Genomic DNA, 20,321 nt, shown 5'->3' with positions numbered 1-20,321 from the left:
ACACTCTATGAACTCTTCCTCAAGGCTGCCATGCCCAATTTGATTAGTCCAGTCAATATGAAAGTTAAAATCCCCCATGATTATAGCTGTTCCCTTATTACAAGCCCCAACTATTTCCTGATTTATACTCCGACCAACAGATTTGCAACTGTTAGGAGGCCTATAGACTACGCCCACGAGTGACTTTTTCCCCTTCCATCGAATATCGATAAAGCCCTGAAATTTGGCTGTGGGATGGTGGAATAAAAAGATTGGATGCACTAGTCTCAATTGCCTCTCCATTTTAATATTAACCTTTTATTTTAAATTGTAGAAGTGCCTAAACTACAACAGTGACTACATGTTCTTTAATTCATGCTTCTTACTTGTCTTTCTTTCTTTTTGTATTTTTCTCATGCTTTCCTTCTTTCTACATAATATAAAGCTTCTGACTGCTTTCAGAAACTGGAATAGGTGTGTCCGGTGGACTATTGATCAGACGATGGGATATGAAATCCTAATAACAAAGCAAATAACTGTAGATGCTGGAAATCTGAACTAAAAGCAGAACATGCTGGAAACACTCAGCAGATCAGACAACATCTGTGGTAGTTGCACAGCAGGGACTGGAAGGAATATATACTTTAAATTCATAAGTTTCCTTTTGTCTCATTTTGTTTTTGGCTAATGTTCTGTCTTGTTGGTGCCCCTCTAAAAGCGGGCATGTTTGATCGGCTTATTATTGATGGCACTGGAGCATCCCATTGTCTCCTTATACTTTTGTTAATGAAAAGTCACCTGTGGAAATTCTTGTTAGGATTCTGAGACTTGTCTGAGTGTATGAAGGTGCAGCATTTATCCTGGTCTTCGGGGCTTTATCTAATTGGAAATTCCACTCTTGTTGTTAAAAGTCTTGGAGTGAAAATTGTTGACACCATCTATTTGTTCAGTGACTGTAATTAAACCCAGTCAGCAGGGGAACCGAATTTCTGAACAGATGGATTCTTTCTCCTATATATAGGGGAATTTTCTCAACATGCCAGTCGGAGGATTGATCCCAGCATCACCAGCAACCATCCAATCATCGATTCTAACAGAAAGGCGTAAAATGTCTCTTGATTTTCTAATCAAGCTCAAGATTCTGTGGGCGATTAATGACGTACAAAAGATTTACTATCCGGTCCTGGCTGCGGCTGGAGTCCCAGGTAAGTTATTACCTGCAGCTGGTACTACAGGGATTGGAGATTAACAGTATGTAGCATCTTAGTGCATGTGTCCAGCTTTTTATTTTATTAATTTCCACACATTGCGACAGCGAGTAAACTTCAATAATACCGTGTTGGCTGTAAAGCACTTTGTGGTGTCCTGATGTAGTGAAAGTTGCTGTACGAATGCAAGTTATTTCTTTCATTCTCTCTTAAGCTCTTTCTCTCTTGTGTGTGTTTGTATATCAATGACTTAGATTTCAATGTAGGGAACATGATTAAGAAGATTCCAGATGATGCAAAAATTGGCCCTGTAGTTGATAGTGAGGAAGAAAGCTGTAGACTGCAGGAAGAAATTAACGGCCATTCGGTGGGCAGAAATTGGGTAAATGAAATGCAATCCGGAGAAGTATGTGGTAGCGGATTTGGGGAGGGCTGACAAGGCAAGAGAATACACAATGAATGGTAAGATACTGAGCTTTGTAGAGGAACAGAAGAACATTAGACTTCCTATCCACAGATCCCTGAAGGTAGTAGAAGAGGTCGTTAAGCTAGTTAAGAAGGCATACGGGATACTTCCTTTATTAGACAAGACATAGAATATAAGAGCAGGGTGATTCTGCTTCAACTGTATACAACATTAGTTTAGCCACAGCTAGAGTACTGCATGTAGTTCAGGTCTGCACATTACAGGAAAGATGTGATTGCACTAGACAGGCTGCAGAGGAGATTTATGAGGAGGTTGCCAATCCTGGAGAATTTTAGCAATGAGAAAAGATTACAAAGGCTGCGGTTGTTTTCTTTGGAACAGTGGAGGCTGAGGTGAGACTTGATTGAGTTGTATAAAATTATGAGTGGCCTTGATAGAGCAGATAGGAAGGATCTATTTCCCAGCGAACAGTATATAGCGCCCTCATTATACTGTCCCCTACCATGAAACCTTCCTTTTCACTGCCCCCACTTGCATGTCCTCCTGTGCCACAGTAATGTGATCAGTTTGCTCATCCACCCTGCAGACTTTGCCCTCATCCGCACAGGCAACAAGAGTCTCGTACGTGTTGGACAAGGGCAAAGGCTCAGTCTGCACCAGTACTGCAACTGTGTTGCAGTCCCATCCTCAAATCCCTGACCACTAATCAGACGTGTAACTCTACCTAACCCAAAGGGTGAGACAGCCACATGGATCAAAGTGTCCAAGTAATGCTCCCCCTCCCTAATGCCCCACAATGTCTGCACCATGGACTCGAGTTCAACAAACCTGAACTGAAGTTCTGCGAGATGCAGACATTTACTGAAAACAGTGCCGTCCTGTATTGCGATGCTCTCCACAAAAACTCACACCTGCTGCAGTTGAAGCACACCACTGTCACTGCCATCCATATTTTCCCTGTTTTATTTAGTTAAGTTATTAAAATTTATATACTTCATTAACTTAGCTTATTGTTTAATATTTAACTCATTACAAGTTATAGGTAGAATAACTTAAATATTTACCTGTAACACAAAGCACTACAAGTATTGTTGGCTAAAAGCAGCACCTCATTCCCCCTTGGTTCCGAATTCTCATTCGCTCCAAATTCCCAACTTTAACACGCTGTTTAGAAGCACTCTGTTTAAGCCCATTCTGCCCAGACCACTCTGTAGACCTATTCCCTTACATTACTTGAAACAAATCAAAGTACTCTATGTGACCGGTGTTCGGTGAATAATTTCCGTTTTCTCCAATTGCTCACAGTTAACGTGGTGACGATTGCGATCCTGTCTCGGGGAAAGTGCAGTCTCTCCAAATGTGTCACTCACTACCTGGTGGCCATGGCAGCGGCAGATCTACTGGTTGTGTTCCTCGATCTGATATTAAGGCAGATTCCTATTGTTCATTGGGAACTGTTCATGTTTGTATGGTATATTAGAGTTTGTAATATTCATGCCGTCCTACTTCATGCTGCAACAGACTGTTCTGTCTGGTTCACCGTCACTTTCACCTTCGATCGATTTGTGGCCATTTGTTGTCAGAAGCTGAAATCTAAATATTGCACTGAGAAAACGGCGGCTGTTGTTTTAGGAACAGTGACTGTGCTGAGCTGTTCGAAGAATATTTTCTGGTATTTTCTGTATAAAGGTAAATACTGGCTTTCTAACGATCCCTGGTTCTGCGATGTGCCAGTCAGTGTATATCAGTCACTGGCCTGGGCCATCGTTGAATTAATGCATTACATTTTAACGCCATTTGTTCCATTTCTTTTGATTCTACTGTTCAATGCATTGACGGTCAGACACATTTTAATGGCCAGCAGAGCCCGCAGGAGACTCCGGGGTCAGAGCAGTGGTGAGAGTCCCAGTGACCCAGAGATGGCAAACCGAAGGAAATCCATAATTGTACTGTTTCTTATATCAGGGAATTTCATAATACTGTGGGTGGTGTTCATGGTTTGTTCTATATGGAGACGATTGGATTATTTGGGATATTCTGTTTCTCTGCCCAAATTTGTCACGGAAATTGGCTTCATGCTCCAGCTCCTGAGTTGCTGCACGAACACTTTTATTTATGCAGTGACCCAAAGGAAATTCAGGGAGGAGTTGAGGAACGGAGTGAAATATCCTATTGCAATGATGGTCCAATTAATTAGATGAGGACACCAAACACTTTCTGTGATTATCCTGCATTTTTGTTTGATAATCTGTAGAATCGACTGTCGGGCTCCTTTAATTCTTTGGCCCGGATTTTGCGGTGGTGTTGATGGTGAAACTGTTTGAGTTGGAGACACCCTAAGGACAGCACTACAATCAATTTAACATTGAGAAAGCGAAGGTTTTCACCACAGAAATCCAAAGATCTTTGTGGGCAGATTTCTTCAAGGTCAGCGGTGATCAAAGTTCCTTCACCGCTGACTGCAAATTCCAGGCCTGTATATTTTTTGAAACATTTCAAACTCTGCTCCCAATTAAATGTTAATTAACATCATAGTTCAAGATCATGTAGCCTTTTTTCCAAGGGTGGGACCTAGATATGAGTTATTTACAAAGGTGCTTTGAGCAGATACTTGCCCAAGAGCGGTGAGCTGCTTCACACAGTCCCATGCTGAGCTTGCACTCTAGGGGTGTTTTGGGAATGAGCGCTTGTTGTGATTATTTCACCAAAATAGACCAATCGTGCAAAATGTCCCATTGTTCAAGGGGTGATTGGCACCTCAGTGTTGACAACTTTCTCAGATTTCTGCCAGTATTTGAAGGAAGCCTTTTTTGAAAATCAAGACAGACGCCTGAAAACAGTCAAGGCAGGAGGAAGACTGTGAAGGATATCTGCACTCTCACTGGGACAGATAGAGAAAAGGAATCAATATTTGTACATTAATTCCAATCAAACCCATGCGTTCATCTATGTGTGTTATTTATTTTTGAAGTTTCAAGGCCGATGCTGAACTGAATATATTGCAATCAGTGTTCAGGATATTTTATTTGTTGTTCAATAAAACAGATTGAGAATCAAACTAAAATTCACTTTTCCCAGTGATAACTCATTCCACCGTTGGATAGACTGAAAGAGGCTGCATAGAAATGGGGGCCAGATCAGAAGGGAATGTCATTGTGACACTCCCAAGAGCTGGGCAAATATATTCCTGAGTCCCAGTACAGGAAATACATCCCTGGGACCCAGTACAGCACACTCCTGGAGCCAGCACAGCAAAACCAGTGTCCCGCTACAGTATATCAGTACATTCTTGGGTCACTGTACAGCGCACTCCCTGGTCCTGTTATAGCACACTTCTGGTCCCAGTACATTACCCTCCTGAGTCCCAGTACAGCAAACTCCCGAGTCCCGGTACAGCGCATTGGTATATTATTGGGTCGCAGTACAGCACACTCCCTGGTCCTGTTATAGCACACTTCTGGTCCCAGTACACTACCCTCCCGAGTCCCAGTACAGCAAACTCAGAGTCCCGGTACAGCACATCAGTACGTTATTGGGTCACGGTACAGCACACTCCCTGGTCCAGTACACCAAATTCCTGTTCCTAGTACACCACACTCCTGAGTCCCGGTACGGTGCATCAGTACATTATTAGGTCACGGTACTGCACACTCCCTGGTCCTGTTATTGCACTCTCCTGGTCCCAGTACACCACACTCCCGAGTCCCGGTACGGTGCATCAGTACATTACTGGGTCACGGTACAGCGCACTCCCTGGTCCTGTTATTGCACTCTCCTGTTCCCAGTACACCACACTCCTGGGTCCCGGTACGGTGCATCAGTACATTACTGGGTCACAGTACTGCACACTCCCTGGTCCTGTTATTGTACTCTCCTGGTCCCAGTACACCACACTCCCGAGTCCTGGTACGGTGCATCAGTACATTACTGGGTCATGGTACAGTGCACTCCCTGGTCCTGTTATTGCACTCTCCTGGTCCCAGTACACCACACTCCTGGGTCCCGGTACGGTGCATCACTACATTACTGGGTCACAGTACAGCGCACTCCCTGGTCCTGTTATTGCACACTCCTGGTCCCAGTACACCACACTCCTGGGTCCCGGTACGGTGCATCAGTACATTACTGGGTCACGGTACAGCGCACTCCCTGGTCCTGTTATTGCACTCTCCTGTTCCCAGTACATCACACTCCCGAGTCCCGGTACAGCACATCAGTACATTATTGGGTCACGGTCCAGCGCACTCCCTGGTCCAGTGCACCACACTCCTGAGTCCTGGTACAGCACATCAGTACGTTATTGGGTCATGGTAGAGCACACTCCCTGGTCCAGTACACCACACTCCTGGTCCCAGTACACCACACCTCCGAGTCCCGGTACAGCACATCAGTACATTACTAGGTCATGGTACAGCACACTCCCTGGTCCAGTACACCACACTCCCAAGTCCCAGTACAGCACATCAGTACGTTATTGGGTCATGGAACAGCACACTCCCTGGTCCAGTACACCACACTCCTGGTCCCAGTACACCACACTCCCGAGTCCCGGTACAGCACATCAGTACATTACTGGGTCACGGTACAGCGCACTCCCTGGTCCTGTTATTGCACCCTCCTGGTCCCAGTACACCACACTCCTGTGTCGTGGTGCGGTGCATCAGTACATTACTGGGTCACAGTACAGCGCACTCCCTGGTCCTGTTATTGCACTCTCCTGGTCCCAGTACACCACACTCCCGGCCCCAGAACACCACACTCCTGCTCCCAGTACACCACACTCCTGGTCCGGTACAACACACTCCTGGTCCCAGTACACCACACTCCTGGTCCCAGTACACCACACTCCTGGTCCCAGTACACCACACTCCTGGTCCAGTACACCACATTCCTGGTCCAGTACACCACACTCCTGGTCCCAGTACACCACACTCCTGGTCCCAGTACACTACACTCCTGTTCCCAGTACACCATACTCCTGGCCCCAGTACACCACACTCCTGGTCCAGTACACCACACTCCCTAGTCCAGTACACCACACTGCTGGTCCCAGTACACCACACTCCTGGTCCAGTACACCACACTCCTGGTCCAGTACAACACACTCCTGGTCCAGTACACCACACTCCTGGTCCCAGTACACCACACTCCTGGTCCAGTACACCACACTCCTGGTCCCAGTACACCACACTCCTGGTCCCAGTACACCACACTCCTGGTCCCAGTACACCACACTCCTGGTCCCAGTACACCAAACTCCTGGTCCAGTACACCACACTCCCTGGTCCAGTACACCACACTCTTGGTCCCAGTACACCACACTCCTGGTCCAGTACACCACACTCCTGGTCCAGTACAACACACTCCTGGTCCCAGTACACCACACTCCTGGTCCCAGTACACCACACTCCCTGGTCCAGTACACCACACTCCTGGTCCCAGTACACCACACTCCTGGTCCAGTACACCACACTCCTGGTCCCAGTACACCACACTCCTGGTCCCAGTACACCACACTCCTGGTCCCAGTACACCAAACTCCTGGTCCAGTACACCACACTCCTGGTCCCAGTACACCAAACTCCTGGTCCAGTACACCACACTCCCTGGTCCCAGCACACCACACTCCCTGGTCCAGTACACCAAACTCCTGGTCCCAGTATACCACACTCCTGTTCCCAGTACACCAAACGTCTGGTCCAGTACACCACACTCCTGGTCCCAGTACACCATGCTCCTGGTCCCAGTACACCACACTCCTGGTCCAGTACACCACACTCCTGGTCCCAGTACACCACACTCCTGGGTCCCGGTGCTGCCTATTTCAGGGTGCCCGGATTCCAAGTCTGGAAAATTCAGGTGAGGAGACCGCTTAATGGGCTGAGTGACTTAACTGAAACTGTATAGCCACCTGCAGCAGCCCCAATTCATCACGGTTTATAGGTTTTCAAAAGGGCTATTTTTTTACATAAATCCATTGTGTTTTTTTGATTAAACTAATGTTAAACCATATCATGGAATGTTGATAAATTCTCACAAGCATCAACCACACCAGAGGCAATCATTCCACCATCTATGTTGTTTTTTGTGCCGAAGCTGAAATATTGCTGTTGCAATCAATTGTCCAGCAAGACTTGACACTCTGTTAATTTAATCCAGCTGTGGTTTTAAGCGGTGTGTTCAATGGGTTAACACTCGGTATTTTAAATGGGTTAATACATGGTTTGTTCAATGCATTAATATCCGTTGTTATAAATGGCTAAATATCTGGTGTGCTAAATGGGTTAATAGTGGACTGTGAGATGTTAATCTGACAGCTTCAAGATTCAGCTAATAATAATTCCCCAGAAAGTCATTAACATGTTTAGAACCATAACCTGTCCTTGTATTTTCCATAATCGTGTTCTTCTTGCTCGATTCAACGACAACAATATCACACAATTTCTGATCAAATATCATCGGCCTGAAACTTTAGCTCTGTTTCTGTAACATTCGTGTGTAATTGAGACACGGACTGCAGAAGTTGGTTATAACAGGTGTTTACTGAATGGAGACAAAACTTGAACTACTACACAAAGTTACTGCACAGGCTTATATACAGGGGTGGTCACTACTGGTACTGCAGTATACAGGGGCTGCAGAATATCGTTCCTTCTTCAAAGTACATACACTACAATTCCTCCCCTTTTAGCTAAACAGTACATAACATTTGATTAATAATTAAATAACATATTTACAATTACAGTTGCTATATACATTAGCTGAAGTTAATCAATTATAAATTCAGTCTTTGAGGAGGCTTCCTGATTCTGTCTGGATAACGCCTCTTTGGGGTATCAGGTTCTTCTGGCAAAGTTGATTCAGGATCAACGTCATTGTTTGGTTTGTCTGCTTCCAAAATCAACGATTCTGAGGTAGATGCAATTGGTACTTCGGTTTCATCACCAGGTGTATAGGATCGTGGTGTAGATTTGACGTTTTCCAGTGACTCTAGAATCTGGTCAACATGGCGTCTTACAATGCTCTCTCCAATGTCCACGGTATACATTAGAGGTCCTTGCCATGTGCAGATCGTTCCTGGCTGCCATTTCTCTGTGCGGTAGTCCCGGGCCAAAACTGGTTGACCTATCTTAAAACTCCTGGTTGGCCTTTCATTCATATTCTGAAACTGCCTGTTCGCCACATCTCTTCTGATGTTTGGCTTAACCAAATCCAAGCGGCATCTTAGTCTTTGATTGAAGAACATCATGGCTGGAGTTTGGTTGGTAACCACATGTGTCGCATTCCGGTAGGCAAACAAGAAGTTATCCACCTTGTGTTGTAGGGGTATGTATTCATTACACATTGCCTTGATAGCCTTCTTGAATGTTTGAACGAACCTCTCAGCCAATCCATTGGTGGCTGGATGATATGGGGCGGATGTGTAATGCTTAACACCATTGTTCTTTAAGAACCTCCGGAACTCTTCAGACACAATCTGTGGTCCATTGTCGGAGCAAATCTGTTCAGGCAGCCCATTTCTGGCGAATATGGTTCGTAAGACTGTGATAGTTTTTTCTGTGGTGGTTGAGGACATTTTTATTACCTCTGGCCACTTTAAATGTGCATCCACCACAATTAAAAACATCGAGTCCATAAATGGACCAGCAAAATCAATGTGTACCCTTTGCCATGGAGGTGAGGGCCACTCCCATGGATATAGAGGGGCTTATGGTGGGGCGTTTTGGACCTTCTGGCATCCTGTACAGCTCTTGGTCATCTCTTCGATTTCTCTATTGATTCCCGGCCACCACACAAACGCTCTGGCTAAGTTTTTCATTTTTACCCCTTCCAGATGACCCTCATGAAGCTCATTGAGCACTGTATCCTTCAATTTGGGTGGAATAACTACCCTGGATCCACACATCAAGGTTCCTCGGCACACTGACAGCTGTTCTCTTCTCGGCGAGAATGCTGGCAACAGTGGTTCGCCATGTGCTGGCCATCCCTTCACCGTTAAATCATAGACCCTGGAGAGTGTCGGGTCATTTCGTGTTTCCTTTTCTATGTTTGCATTCATCACAGGTAGACATTCGACGATGGTCGAGTGGAATATCTCCACAGGATCCACTGCAGGTGCTTCTTCCACCATCGGCAACGGTAGGCGCGACAATCCATCAGCACTCCCATGATGTTTAGTTCCTTTGTACTCGATGTCATATTGGTGTGCCCCTACGAAAAGGGGCCACCTCTGTAGCTGTTGTGCTGTCATTATCGGGACGCCCTTCTTAGGGTTGAAAATGGAGACAAGAGGTTGATGATCAGTTAGTAGAGTAAATTTCTGTCCGTGCAGGTAGTGATTGAACTTCTTCACCCTCCACACCAGGCTGAGGGCCTCTCTGTCAATCTGGGCATAGTTACGCTCGGCTGCAGTTAACGAGTGTGATGCAAAAGCTATCGGCCTCTCTGAACCATCAAGGGATTTATGTGACAGTACCGCTCCAACGCCGTAGGGAGATGCATCACACGCCAGTCTTATCGGTAGTGATGGATTGTAGTGAGCCAATACTTCTCTTGAAGTGATCAGGCCTTTACACTTCTGAAAGGCCCGCTTACATTCATCGCTCCATTTCCATGCTACTCCAGTTTGTAGCAGGGCGTTCAGTGGGTGCAGAATTGTGGACAAATTCGGCAAAAACTTATGGTAGTAATTCACCAATCCGAGGAATGACCTCAGTTGCGACACATTTTCAGGCGCTGGAGCCTTAACTACCGCTTCAATTTTGTCAGGGAACTTATGTAACCCCTCTTCATCAATCACGTGGCCACAATACGATATTTGTTTCTTAAAAAACTCGCACTTGGGGCGATTGGCTCGTAGCCCATGTTCTCTTAGTTTAGTGAGCACCTGCTCTAGGTTGGCAAGGTGTTCACTGTCATTTTCACCCGTCACTAGGATGTCGTCCAAGTAACACTGAGTCCCCGGAAACCCTTGCAGGACTTGTTCCATCGCTCTTTGCCATATAGCCGGAGCTGATGCAACTCCGAATACCAGTCGAATATACTGGTAAAGACCTTTGTGAGTGTTTATCGTGAGATATTTCCTAGAGGATTCTTCAACCTCCATCTGCAAATATGCTTGCGCTATGTCAATTTTTGTAAAACGTTTCCCTCCAGATAGTGAGACAAAAATATCTTCTATCCTCGGAAGAGGATACTGTACTGTGTGAAGGACTGGGTTCACAGTCACGAAGTCCCCACGGATGCGAACCTTCCTTGGCTCCTCAGACTTATTGTTTAACGTTTTCTTCATGACAGGAACGATGGGTATCACCCACTCGCTCCAGTCTACCTTAGTTAACTCACCTGCATTCTCCAGATTCTCCAGCTCTGCCTCGATGGCTGGGCGAATTGCATACAGTACCGGTCTTGCTTTGAAAAACTTGGGAATTGCATTCTCTTCTATTTTTATCGAGGCGGTTACACCTTTAAGAGTTCCCAGTTCGTGTTGAAATACCTCTTTAGCGTTAGCCAAGATTTTTGACAATCGTCCAGGTGTGACGTCATCATCCTTTTTACCAGCCACCGTCAGTGCCTGAATGGAGTGCCAGTCTAAACTTATCTTTCTGATCCATTCACGTCCCAATAACGGTGGCCCACCATCTTGCAGTATGTACAGATACAATTTCTGTATTTCCTTGCCGTTGTATTCGACAGGCACCCTTATTTTCCCTTTGGGGTATAATTTCTGCCCCGTATATGTCTTCAAGACAATGGATGTGTCTTTCAAGGGTATGTGTGAGAATAGCCGCTCATAGACTCGTCGATTCATGACGGTCAGGGCTGATCCTGTATCCAATTCCTTTTTGACTTGGGACCCTGCTATCGTGAGGGTGACCCAAATGGTTCAGTGATCCTCTTTTGTGATTAAGTTGTGTAGTTTGAGACAGCTTAGTCTCTTGTTCCCGGATTCACTATCGCTCTTCTGGTCTTCGGAACTACTGTCCGTCATCTTTTGTGCTTTCCTGTACTTTTCCTTAGCAGTCTTTTTATTGTCGTTAGTCTTCTTCCTGGACCTGCAAACTCGTGCAATGTGTCCCATCTTTCCGCATTGCCTGCATGTTTTGTCCTTGGATCAGCAGTCCTTCTGGTCATGGGTTGTTCTGCCGCAGCGATAACATTTTTCAAATCCCCGTGTCATTTCCTGGGTGCCGTATTCCTGTGGCTTTTGCTGTATTTCTGCAGCTCCCCTTTGCTGCTGCTTTGTACGATACTGCCATGCTGAAAGCCTTATCTAGCGTCAGCTCTTTCTCTGAGAGTAACCTCTTCTGGGTTCCTTCACTCAGGAGTCCACAGACATATTTGTCCCGTAGGGTATCTGCCAGTCCTGCTCCGAACTGGCAGTGGTTTGATAGCTTGCATAGTTCCATAAGGTAATCAGCATTGCTCTCATCTTTATGCTGATTTCTCTTGTGGAATTTAAATCTTTCTGCCATCAGCAGCGGTGTAGGATTTAGGTGTTCCTGCAGGATATCAACAATTTCGTTAAAACTCTTCGCCATCGGTTTGACTGGAGTGATCAGGTTCTGCAATAGGCCGTACGTTCTTGCACCCATTAAGTTTAGTAGTACCGATGCCTTTTTCTCATTGGCTACTTCATTTGCCTTGCAATATACTTCGACTCTTTCCACATACGTGGTCCAGTCTTCTATTGCATTATCGAAGGCAGTGATATTGCCAGTCTTCGGCATCTTGGAGATCTAAGATGGTGCCTCCCACGCTTTGCCTTCTTCCCCGATTGAACAAAATGGCGCCTCCCGCGCTTTGCCTTCTTCCCCGCTGGATTAAGATGGCGCCTCCCGCGCTTTCTGTCTTTTCCGCTGCTGCTAGCACTGTTGCTGGCGTTTTTATGCCTTGATGGCGACGCCCTATGGTCCCCGTGGCAAACTGCAGCTCCTCGCGGCTTTCTGTGCTTCTAATTTCTTTTATTTTAATTACTGTTCCCGTCGTCAGAGCAGACCCTATGGGACACTTTCCTCCCTCTTCTCGGGTCTGTACGCTGCCCGGCTTCGTAGCACCGGCTGCACCCTGTGTGCTCCACCCTCTCTCTCTCCCTCCTCTTCCCGACAATGCTGCTCGGCCCCATTGAAAAGCCACCTGATCGAGCTCTAGCCCGCCGCAGCCCAGGAAGGATCAGTGTACTACCTGCCACCAGCCCGATTAGCTGGAACACCATAGACTGGATAACCAAGCCCAGCTCTCGACAGCCTCTCCTGCAAATCTTCGAATTCGATGAATCAGAGGGCGGTTGCCCACGGTCGACGCCCGTTTCTTCTGTTTGTTTTTTTTTCTTTTTGGATTTCTTCCTTCTGGCCTCGACTTCGCTTCAGGGATGGATCCCCGTGAGGTGGTGCAGAACTGTAGGTAAGTTCGAATCTGTTATTCGCCAGTGTAACGTCCGTGTGTAATTGAGACACGGACTGCAGAAGTTGGTTATAACAGGTGTTTACTGAATGGAGGCAAAACTGGAACTACTATACAAAGTTACTACACAGGCTTATATACAGGGGTGGTCACTACTGGTACTGCAGTATACAGGGGCTGCAGAATATAGTTCCTTCTTCAAGGTACATACACTACAGTTTCTCTCTCCACAGATGCTGCCTGACTTGCTGAGTATTTCCAGCATTTTCTGCTTTTATTTCTGATTTCCAGCTCGTGCAGTATTTTGCTTTTGAACAAAAATAAATACTTGCATTTATATAGCGCCTTTAACACAGTGAAACGTCACAAGGCGCTTCACATGAGCATCAGCGGACACAATCAAACACCAAAGAGATATTAGTACAGGTGGCAAACGGATGGTGTGAGAGACAGGAGGATAGAGAGGTAAAGAGGTGGAGAGGTTTAGGATGGGATTTCCAGAGCTAAGTGCCTCGGCAGCTGAAGGCACGGCCACCAAAGTTGGTGCAATAAAAAATCAGGGACATGCAAGAGGCCAGAATTGGAGGGGTGCATTGTTCATGTAGGGTTGACGGTCGGGAGGACATTACAGAGATAGGCAGGGGCGAGGATATGTAGCGATTTCAACAGAGCGATGAGAATGTTTAAATTGAGACATTGCTGGACCGGGAGCTAATGTATGTCAGCGAACACGGAGATGATGTGCCAATGGGACTTGGTGTGAATTAGGATACGAGCAGCAGAGATATGGATGAACTCAAGTTACGAAGGTCCAAGTTGGGAGGCCGGCCAAGAGTGCTTTGGAATAGTCGAGGTTAGCGGTAACAGAGGCACACATGAAAGTGTCAGCAGCAGATAAACTAAGGCAGGGGCGAAGATGTGCAATGTTACTGGTGAAACTATGCCGTCTTGGAGATGGAGAGGATATGGGGTTGGATACTCATCTCAGGGTCTAGTACGACGCCAAGGTTCTGAATGTTCTGCTAAAGTCTCCTATTATCTCCTTTTTTCCTTAATCAAAGCTGCAACCCCTGCTCCTTTCTCCTGGCATTTCTTTCTTGAATACCGTGTAGATGGAATATGAAGCATCCAATATACTTATCAGATCTCGTTGTTACCGCCACTACATTATAATCTCACGTGGGAATTTGCACCTTCCGCTCATCAAACTTATTAAGCAAACATCGTGCATTTAAACACATGCACTCCAAACCTAACTTAGAACTCTTTGTATTTTCTATGATCCTACCTAATTCTGCATTACTTCTAACTCTAACTATCTCCCCCAGTCTTCTGAGCAATTTGATTCTTTATTTTAATACAACATCTTGGTGCCCAACCAACTGCCGAATTAGTTTAAACCCTCCGTCTCGCACTAGTTAACTTTGCTGCCAGGATATTGGTCCCACCTCACTTGAGGTGCAAGCCGTCCATCTTGAACAACTCCCTCCTGCCACAGAACTTGTCACAATGTCCCAGTAATCTGAAGCCCTCCCTGCTGCACCTTGTCTGTAGCCACACTTTAATCTGCACCATCCTTCTTTTTCTACTCTCACTGGTGCGTGGCACTGGGAGTAATCTAGAGATTATGACATTTGAGATCCTGCTATTTAACGTCCTCCCTAGCTACTTAAAGTCTGACTCCAGGTCCTCACTCCTCTCCTCCCCTATGTCATTGGTTCAGACATGGACCACAACTTCCGGCTCTTCCATTCCACCCACACCCCCCAAAGAATGTTCTGCACCCTATCCCTTACCCTGGTAACAGAGAGGCAATGTATCACATGGGTCTCTCGCCGATGGTAGCAGAACTACCTATACGTCCCCCTGACAATCGAATTCCCAGTTACTGCTGCAATCACAGTTTGGATGCCCCCATGTGTAGCCCTTTGCCTCACGGTGTCAGACTCCAGACTACACTCCTTCGAGAGCTTGTCATCCTCACTGGTATTCAAATTGGGCACACCTTTGGGAAATTCCTCTCTGACACCCCCGGTGACCGAAACTTGTCCAGGAGATCACTCTGGCCCTGATAATTCCTTGCACTACCTACCTTTTGGTACAGTTAATCTTCACCCCATCCAGAAACATGTCAAGCTCTCTGATGAAGGAGTTTGGTGAAATGGCGTCCACCGCACGAGATGGCAGCCTGATCTGGAGCTGCACAATTCTCTGGGAAAAGGACAACCTCCTGACATCTCACCTAGATCTGGCCTTGCACAACGTAAAATTGTGATCCCTGGTCCTCCCTAACCTATTTAATTGGAACAAACAATCAACTGGAAGACAATATGTTCCCTTTATTATCTTAGAAACCTCAATCAGATCACCCCCTAAGCCTACAGTTCTCTAATGTGTACAGTCCCAACTCTTTTGGCCTATCTTGATAACTAAGATGCTGCAAAAGAAAAATTAGTCTAGTGGCCATTCTCTGCATCCTTTCCAAAGCATCATTATCACCCACCATATGAGGAGGTCAAAGCTGGACACAATATTCCAAATGAGGCCTGAGCCTGGTTCATACCCGGACAAAATGGTTTGTATTGCCTCATAATCAATTGTTCTATGATAGGACCCCTGAACTTTATTGGGACTAGCAATCGCTTCACAGCACTGCCCATGAAGCTTTAGAGATAATTTGTATAGAAGTTCTTGATTGTCATGATCGAAGCAGGTCTCATAGTCAATAATCCTGTGAATGTCCTCTTGGCTCGAGCAATCGATTCATGGCCTTGCACATGAATCTTAAGAGATGCATTCCCTGGAACCCCCAGATCTCTTGCTTGCTCCACTTGCTTTCATGCATTTTCCTGAAGGGTCTTTTTATGTTAAGCATTCGCCCTGCCCACGTGAAAAACACAGCACTTTTCCAAATTATACATCATTTTCCAGTCATGAGACATTCCCCCAACAATTCAAGAGCCACCGGAAGCAGTAAAATATCATCTACTGTCCAGAAACTCATATAGATCTCAGTATCATCTGCAAACTTGCAGATTGTGTCCCCAACACCTACATTTAGATCACAAATAAAAATAGTATAAGGCAACGGAGCTGACACTGAATACTATGGGACACCACTGGTGTCGGCTTGTCAAACAGATCCAAATACATATGTAACTTATGGCTGCCTATATCTTTCTAGGCAGTCCTCAATCTAGTTCAATATGTTACCAATAATAACAGAGGGGGAGTGATGGAGACTGGGGAATGGAGGCTCGGGGAGAAATGGAGAGTTGGGAAACATAGAAACATAGAAGATAGGAGAAGGAGTAGGCCATTCGGCCCCTCGAGCCTGCTCCGCTATTTAATGAGATCATGGCTGATCATCCAAATTCAGTACCCTGTCCCTGCCTTTTCCCCTTATCCCTTGATCCCTTTAGCCTTAAGAAATATATCCAACTCCTTCTTGAATATATTTAATGAATTGGCCACAACTGCGTTTTGTGGTGGAGAATGCCACAGGTTCACCACTCTCTGGGTGAAGAAATGCCTCCTCATCTCTGCTCTAAGTGGCTTACCCCTTATCTTTAGACTGTGACCCTTGGTTCTCGACTCCCCCGCCAACAGGAACACCTTTCCTGCATCTAGTCTGTCTAGTCCTGTTGGAATTTTATTAGTATCAATGAGATCCCCTCTCATTCTTCTAAACACCAGCGAATATACGCCCAATCGAGCCTAGCTCTCCTCACTCATCATTCCTGCCATCCCAGGTATCAGTCTGGTGAATCTTCGCTGCACTCCCTCCATGGAAAGAACATCCTTCCTCAGATAAGGCAACCAAAACTGCAGACAATAGTCAAGGTGTGGTCTCACCAAGGCCCTGTACAACTGCAGCAAGACATCCTTGCTCCTGTACTCGAATCCTCTCGCTACGAAGGTCAACATACCTTCTTAACCACCTGCTGCACCTGCATGCTTACCTGCAGAAGGACACCCAGGTCACGTTGCACTTCCCCTTCTCCCAATCTATTGCCGTTCAGATAATAATCAGCCTTCCTGTTGATGGCATGAAAGTGGATAACCTCGCATTTATCCACATTATACTGCATCTGCCATGCATCTGCCCAATCACCCAACCTGTCCAAATCATACTGGAGTTTCTCGGCATCCTCCGCACAGCACACTCGCCCACCCAGCTTTGTGTCATCTGCAAACTTGGAGATATTACATCTAGTTCCCCCATCTAGATCATTAATATATACTGTGAATAGCTGGGGTCCAAGGACCGATCCCTGTGGTACCCCACTTGTCACTGCCTGCCACTTGAAACAAGACCCGTTTATTCCAACTCTTTGCTTCCTGTCTGCCAACCAGTTCTCTATCCAAATCAGTACCTTCACCCCAATCCCATGTGCATTAACTTTACACGCTAATCTCTTATGCGGGACCTTATCAAAAGCCTTCTGAAAGTCCAAATACTCCACACCCACTGGTTCTCCCTTATCTATTTTACTAGTTACAGCCTCAAAAAATTCCAGTAGATTAGTCAAGCATGATTTACCTTTTGTAAATCCATGTTGAATTTTTCCGATCCTGTCACTGTTTTCCAAGTGCTCTGTTATTACATCTTTCATAATGGACTCTAGCATTTCCCCCACTGCCGATGTCAGGCTTACCGCTCTATAATTCTCTGTTTTCGCTCTACCTCCTTTTTTCAACAGTGGGGTTACATTAGCTAACCTCCAATCCATGGGAACTGTTCCAGAGTCTGTCGAATTTTGGAAGATGACCAGCAATGCATCTCCTCTTTCTAGGGCCAGTTCCTAATTACCCTAGGATGTAGATTATCGGGCCCTGGGGATTTATTGGCCTTCAATCCCGTCAATTTCCCTAACACCATTTCGCTTCAAACACTGATTTCATTCAGTTCCTCCATCTCATTAGGCCCTATGTTTCCCAACATCTCTTGGAGGTTATTTGTGTCCTCCTTTGCGTAGACAGAACCAAAGTATGTATTTAATTGGTCTGCCATTTCATTGTTCCACATTATAAATTCCCCTGATTCTGACTGCAAGGGACCGATGCTTGACTTCCCCAATCTTTTTCTCTTCACATATCTATAGAAGCTTTTACAGTCAGTTTTTATGTTCCCTGAAAGCTTACTATCATAGTCTATTTTCCCCCTCTTAATTAATCCCTTTGTCTTCCTTTGCTGACTCCTAATCTGCTCCCAATCCTCAGGTTTGTTGCTTTTTCTAGCCAATTTATATGTCTTCTCCTTGGATCTTATGCTATCCCCACCTTCCCTTGTTAGCCACGGTTGAGTCACCTTCTTTGCTTTATTTTTATGCCAGACAGGGATGAATAAATTCTGTAGTTCATCCATGCGATCTTTAAATGTTTGCCATTGCCTATCCACCGCCAACCCTTTAAGTAACGTTCCCCAATCCATCCTAGTCAACTTGCACTTCATACCATTGTAGTTTCCTTTATTTAAATTCAGGACCCTAGTCTCTGAGTTAAATACTTAACTCTCCATCTTAATGAAGAATTCTATCATATTATGATCGCTCCACCCCAATGGGCCTCGCACAACAAGATTGCTAATTAATCCTTTCTCATTACATAATACCAAGTCTAAGATGGCCTGATCTCCAGTTGATTCCTCGACATATTAGTCCAAGAAACCATCCCGTATACACTCCAGGAATTCCTCCTCCACAGTACTGTTACTAATTTGGTTAGACCAATCCATATATAGATTAAAGTTGTAGTGTATGTACCTTTAAGAGGAACTATGTTTTTGAAGCCCCTGTATACTGTAGTACCAGTAGTGACCACTCAGGTATATAAGCCTGTGTAGCGTCTTGTGTTGTTAGTTCACCTCCAGACTTTGTTCAGTAAACACTTGTTGAATCAACTCCTGCATTCCGTGTCTCCATTAACACACGGAACTAACAGTGGCGACGAGTTAGAAACGAACTTACCTGCAATTCGGCAGCACCTCAAGGCGATCGATTCCTCAGATGAAGGTCGAAGCCAGAAGCAAGAAAAAAAAAATAACTCGAAGAAACTCAAAAACGAGGGCTAGGCTTGGTCTCCAGTCTGTGGTTTCCCCAGCTAAACGGGCTGGTGGCAGGTAGTGCACTGATCCTTGCTGGGCTGCGGCAGGCTACAGCTCGATCGGGTGGCTCTGCAATGGGGCCGGGCAGCGAGTCGGGAAGCAGAAGCAAAGAGAGAGAGGGTGGAGCACTCAGGGCACGGCCGGCGTTCAGACCGAGCAGAGGGAGGGGAAAGTCCCAGAAGGTCCGCTCCATGACGGGTACGGTTCTTCAATTACGGAGAGAATATTGAAGCGATATATAAAAAAAAAAGAAATACCGCGAAAAGCTCCAGGTCACAACGGGAACCGCGGAGAATGGCTTTGGCAGCAGCGGCAGCGGCAGGAAAGTGCGGGAGGCGCCATCTTAATTCGGCGGGGAAGAAAGAAAAGTGCGGAAGTGCCATTTTAGATTTTCAAGATGCCGAAGACTGGCAATGTTACTGCTTTCGATAGAGATATGGAAGATTGGACCACATATGTGGAAAGAGTGGAGATATATTGCAAGGTGAATGAGGTAGCGGATGAGAAAAAGGCATCGGTACTTCTAAATCTGATGGGCGCAAGGACATACGGGCTGTTACGAAACTTGATCACTCCAGCCAAACCGATGGACAAGAATTTTATTGAGATTGTTGATACCTTACAGGAGCACTTAAACCCAACACAGCTGCTGATAGCGGAACGATTCAAATTCTTCAGGAGGAATCAGCACAAGAATGAAAGTAACGCTGATTACCTCACCGAATTACGAAAGCTGTCAAAGCACTGCCAATTCGGGGCAGGACTGGCAAATTCTCTACGAGACAAATTCGTCTGCGGTCTACTAAGCAAAGGAACACAGAAAAGACTACTTTCTGAGAAAGATTTGACACTGGACAAGGCTTTCAGTGTGGCTGTATCATACGAAGCAGCAGCAAGAGGAACTGCAGAGATACAGCAAAAGCCACAGGACTTTGGCACCCATGAAATGACACGGGGTTTCGAGAGATGTTATCGCTGCGGCAGATCCACCCATGACCAGAAGGACTGCTGGTTCAAGGACAAAGCATGCAGGCAATGCGGAAAGATGGGACACATTGCACGTGTATGCAGATCTGGAAAGAAATCCGCTGACAGTAAAAAGGTCAATAAGGAAAAGTACAGAAAGGTACAAATGATGACGGACAGTAGCTCCAAAGACCAGAAGAGCGATAGCGACTCCGGAAACAAGAGACTAAGC

At 45.8% G+C, this 20,321-nt stretch overlaps 1 protein-coding gene across 1 annotated transcript; it reads left to right on the top strand.

Moving 5' to 3' along the window:
• The first annotated feature begins 2,924 nt into the window (after positions 1 to 2,924).
• Positions 2,925 to 4,621, top strand: LOC147090016 (putative G protein-coupled receptor 139). The gene has a single exon (XM_085977112.1). The coding sequence runs from the start codon at positions 2,997 to 2,999 to the stop codon at positions 3,813 to 3,815; it is 819 nt and encodes a 272-aa protein (XP_085833238.1). The 5' UTR covers positions 2,925 to 2,996; the 3' UTR covers positions 3,816 to 4,621.
• Positions 4,622 to 20,321: the final 15,700 nt, after the last annotated feature.

This window comes from Somniosus microcephalus, unplaced genomic scaffold, assembly GCF_052327205.1.
Source record: "Somniosus microcephalus isolate GS21.2 unplaced genomic scaffold, FLI_Smic_1.0 unresolved_chr4, whole genome shotgun sequence".
In the NCBI taxonomy this organism is placed as follows: domain Eukaryota; kingdom Metazoa; phylum Chordata; class Chondrichthyes; order Squaliformes; family Somniosidae; genus Somniosus; species Somniosus microcephalus.
The sequence above is the reverse complement of the archived record's forward strand: the minus strand, read 5'-3'. Positions and strand labels throughout refer to the sequence as shown.

Excerpts from the sequence above, each read along its gene's own strand:
- LOC147090016 (XM_085977112.1), top strand. The coding sequence starts at position 2,997 with ATGGCAGCGGCAGATCTACTGGTTGTGTTCCTCGATCTGATATTAAGG.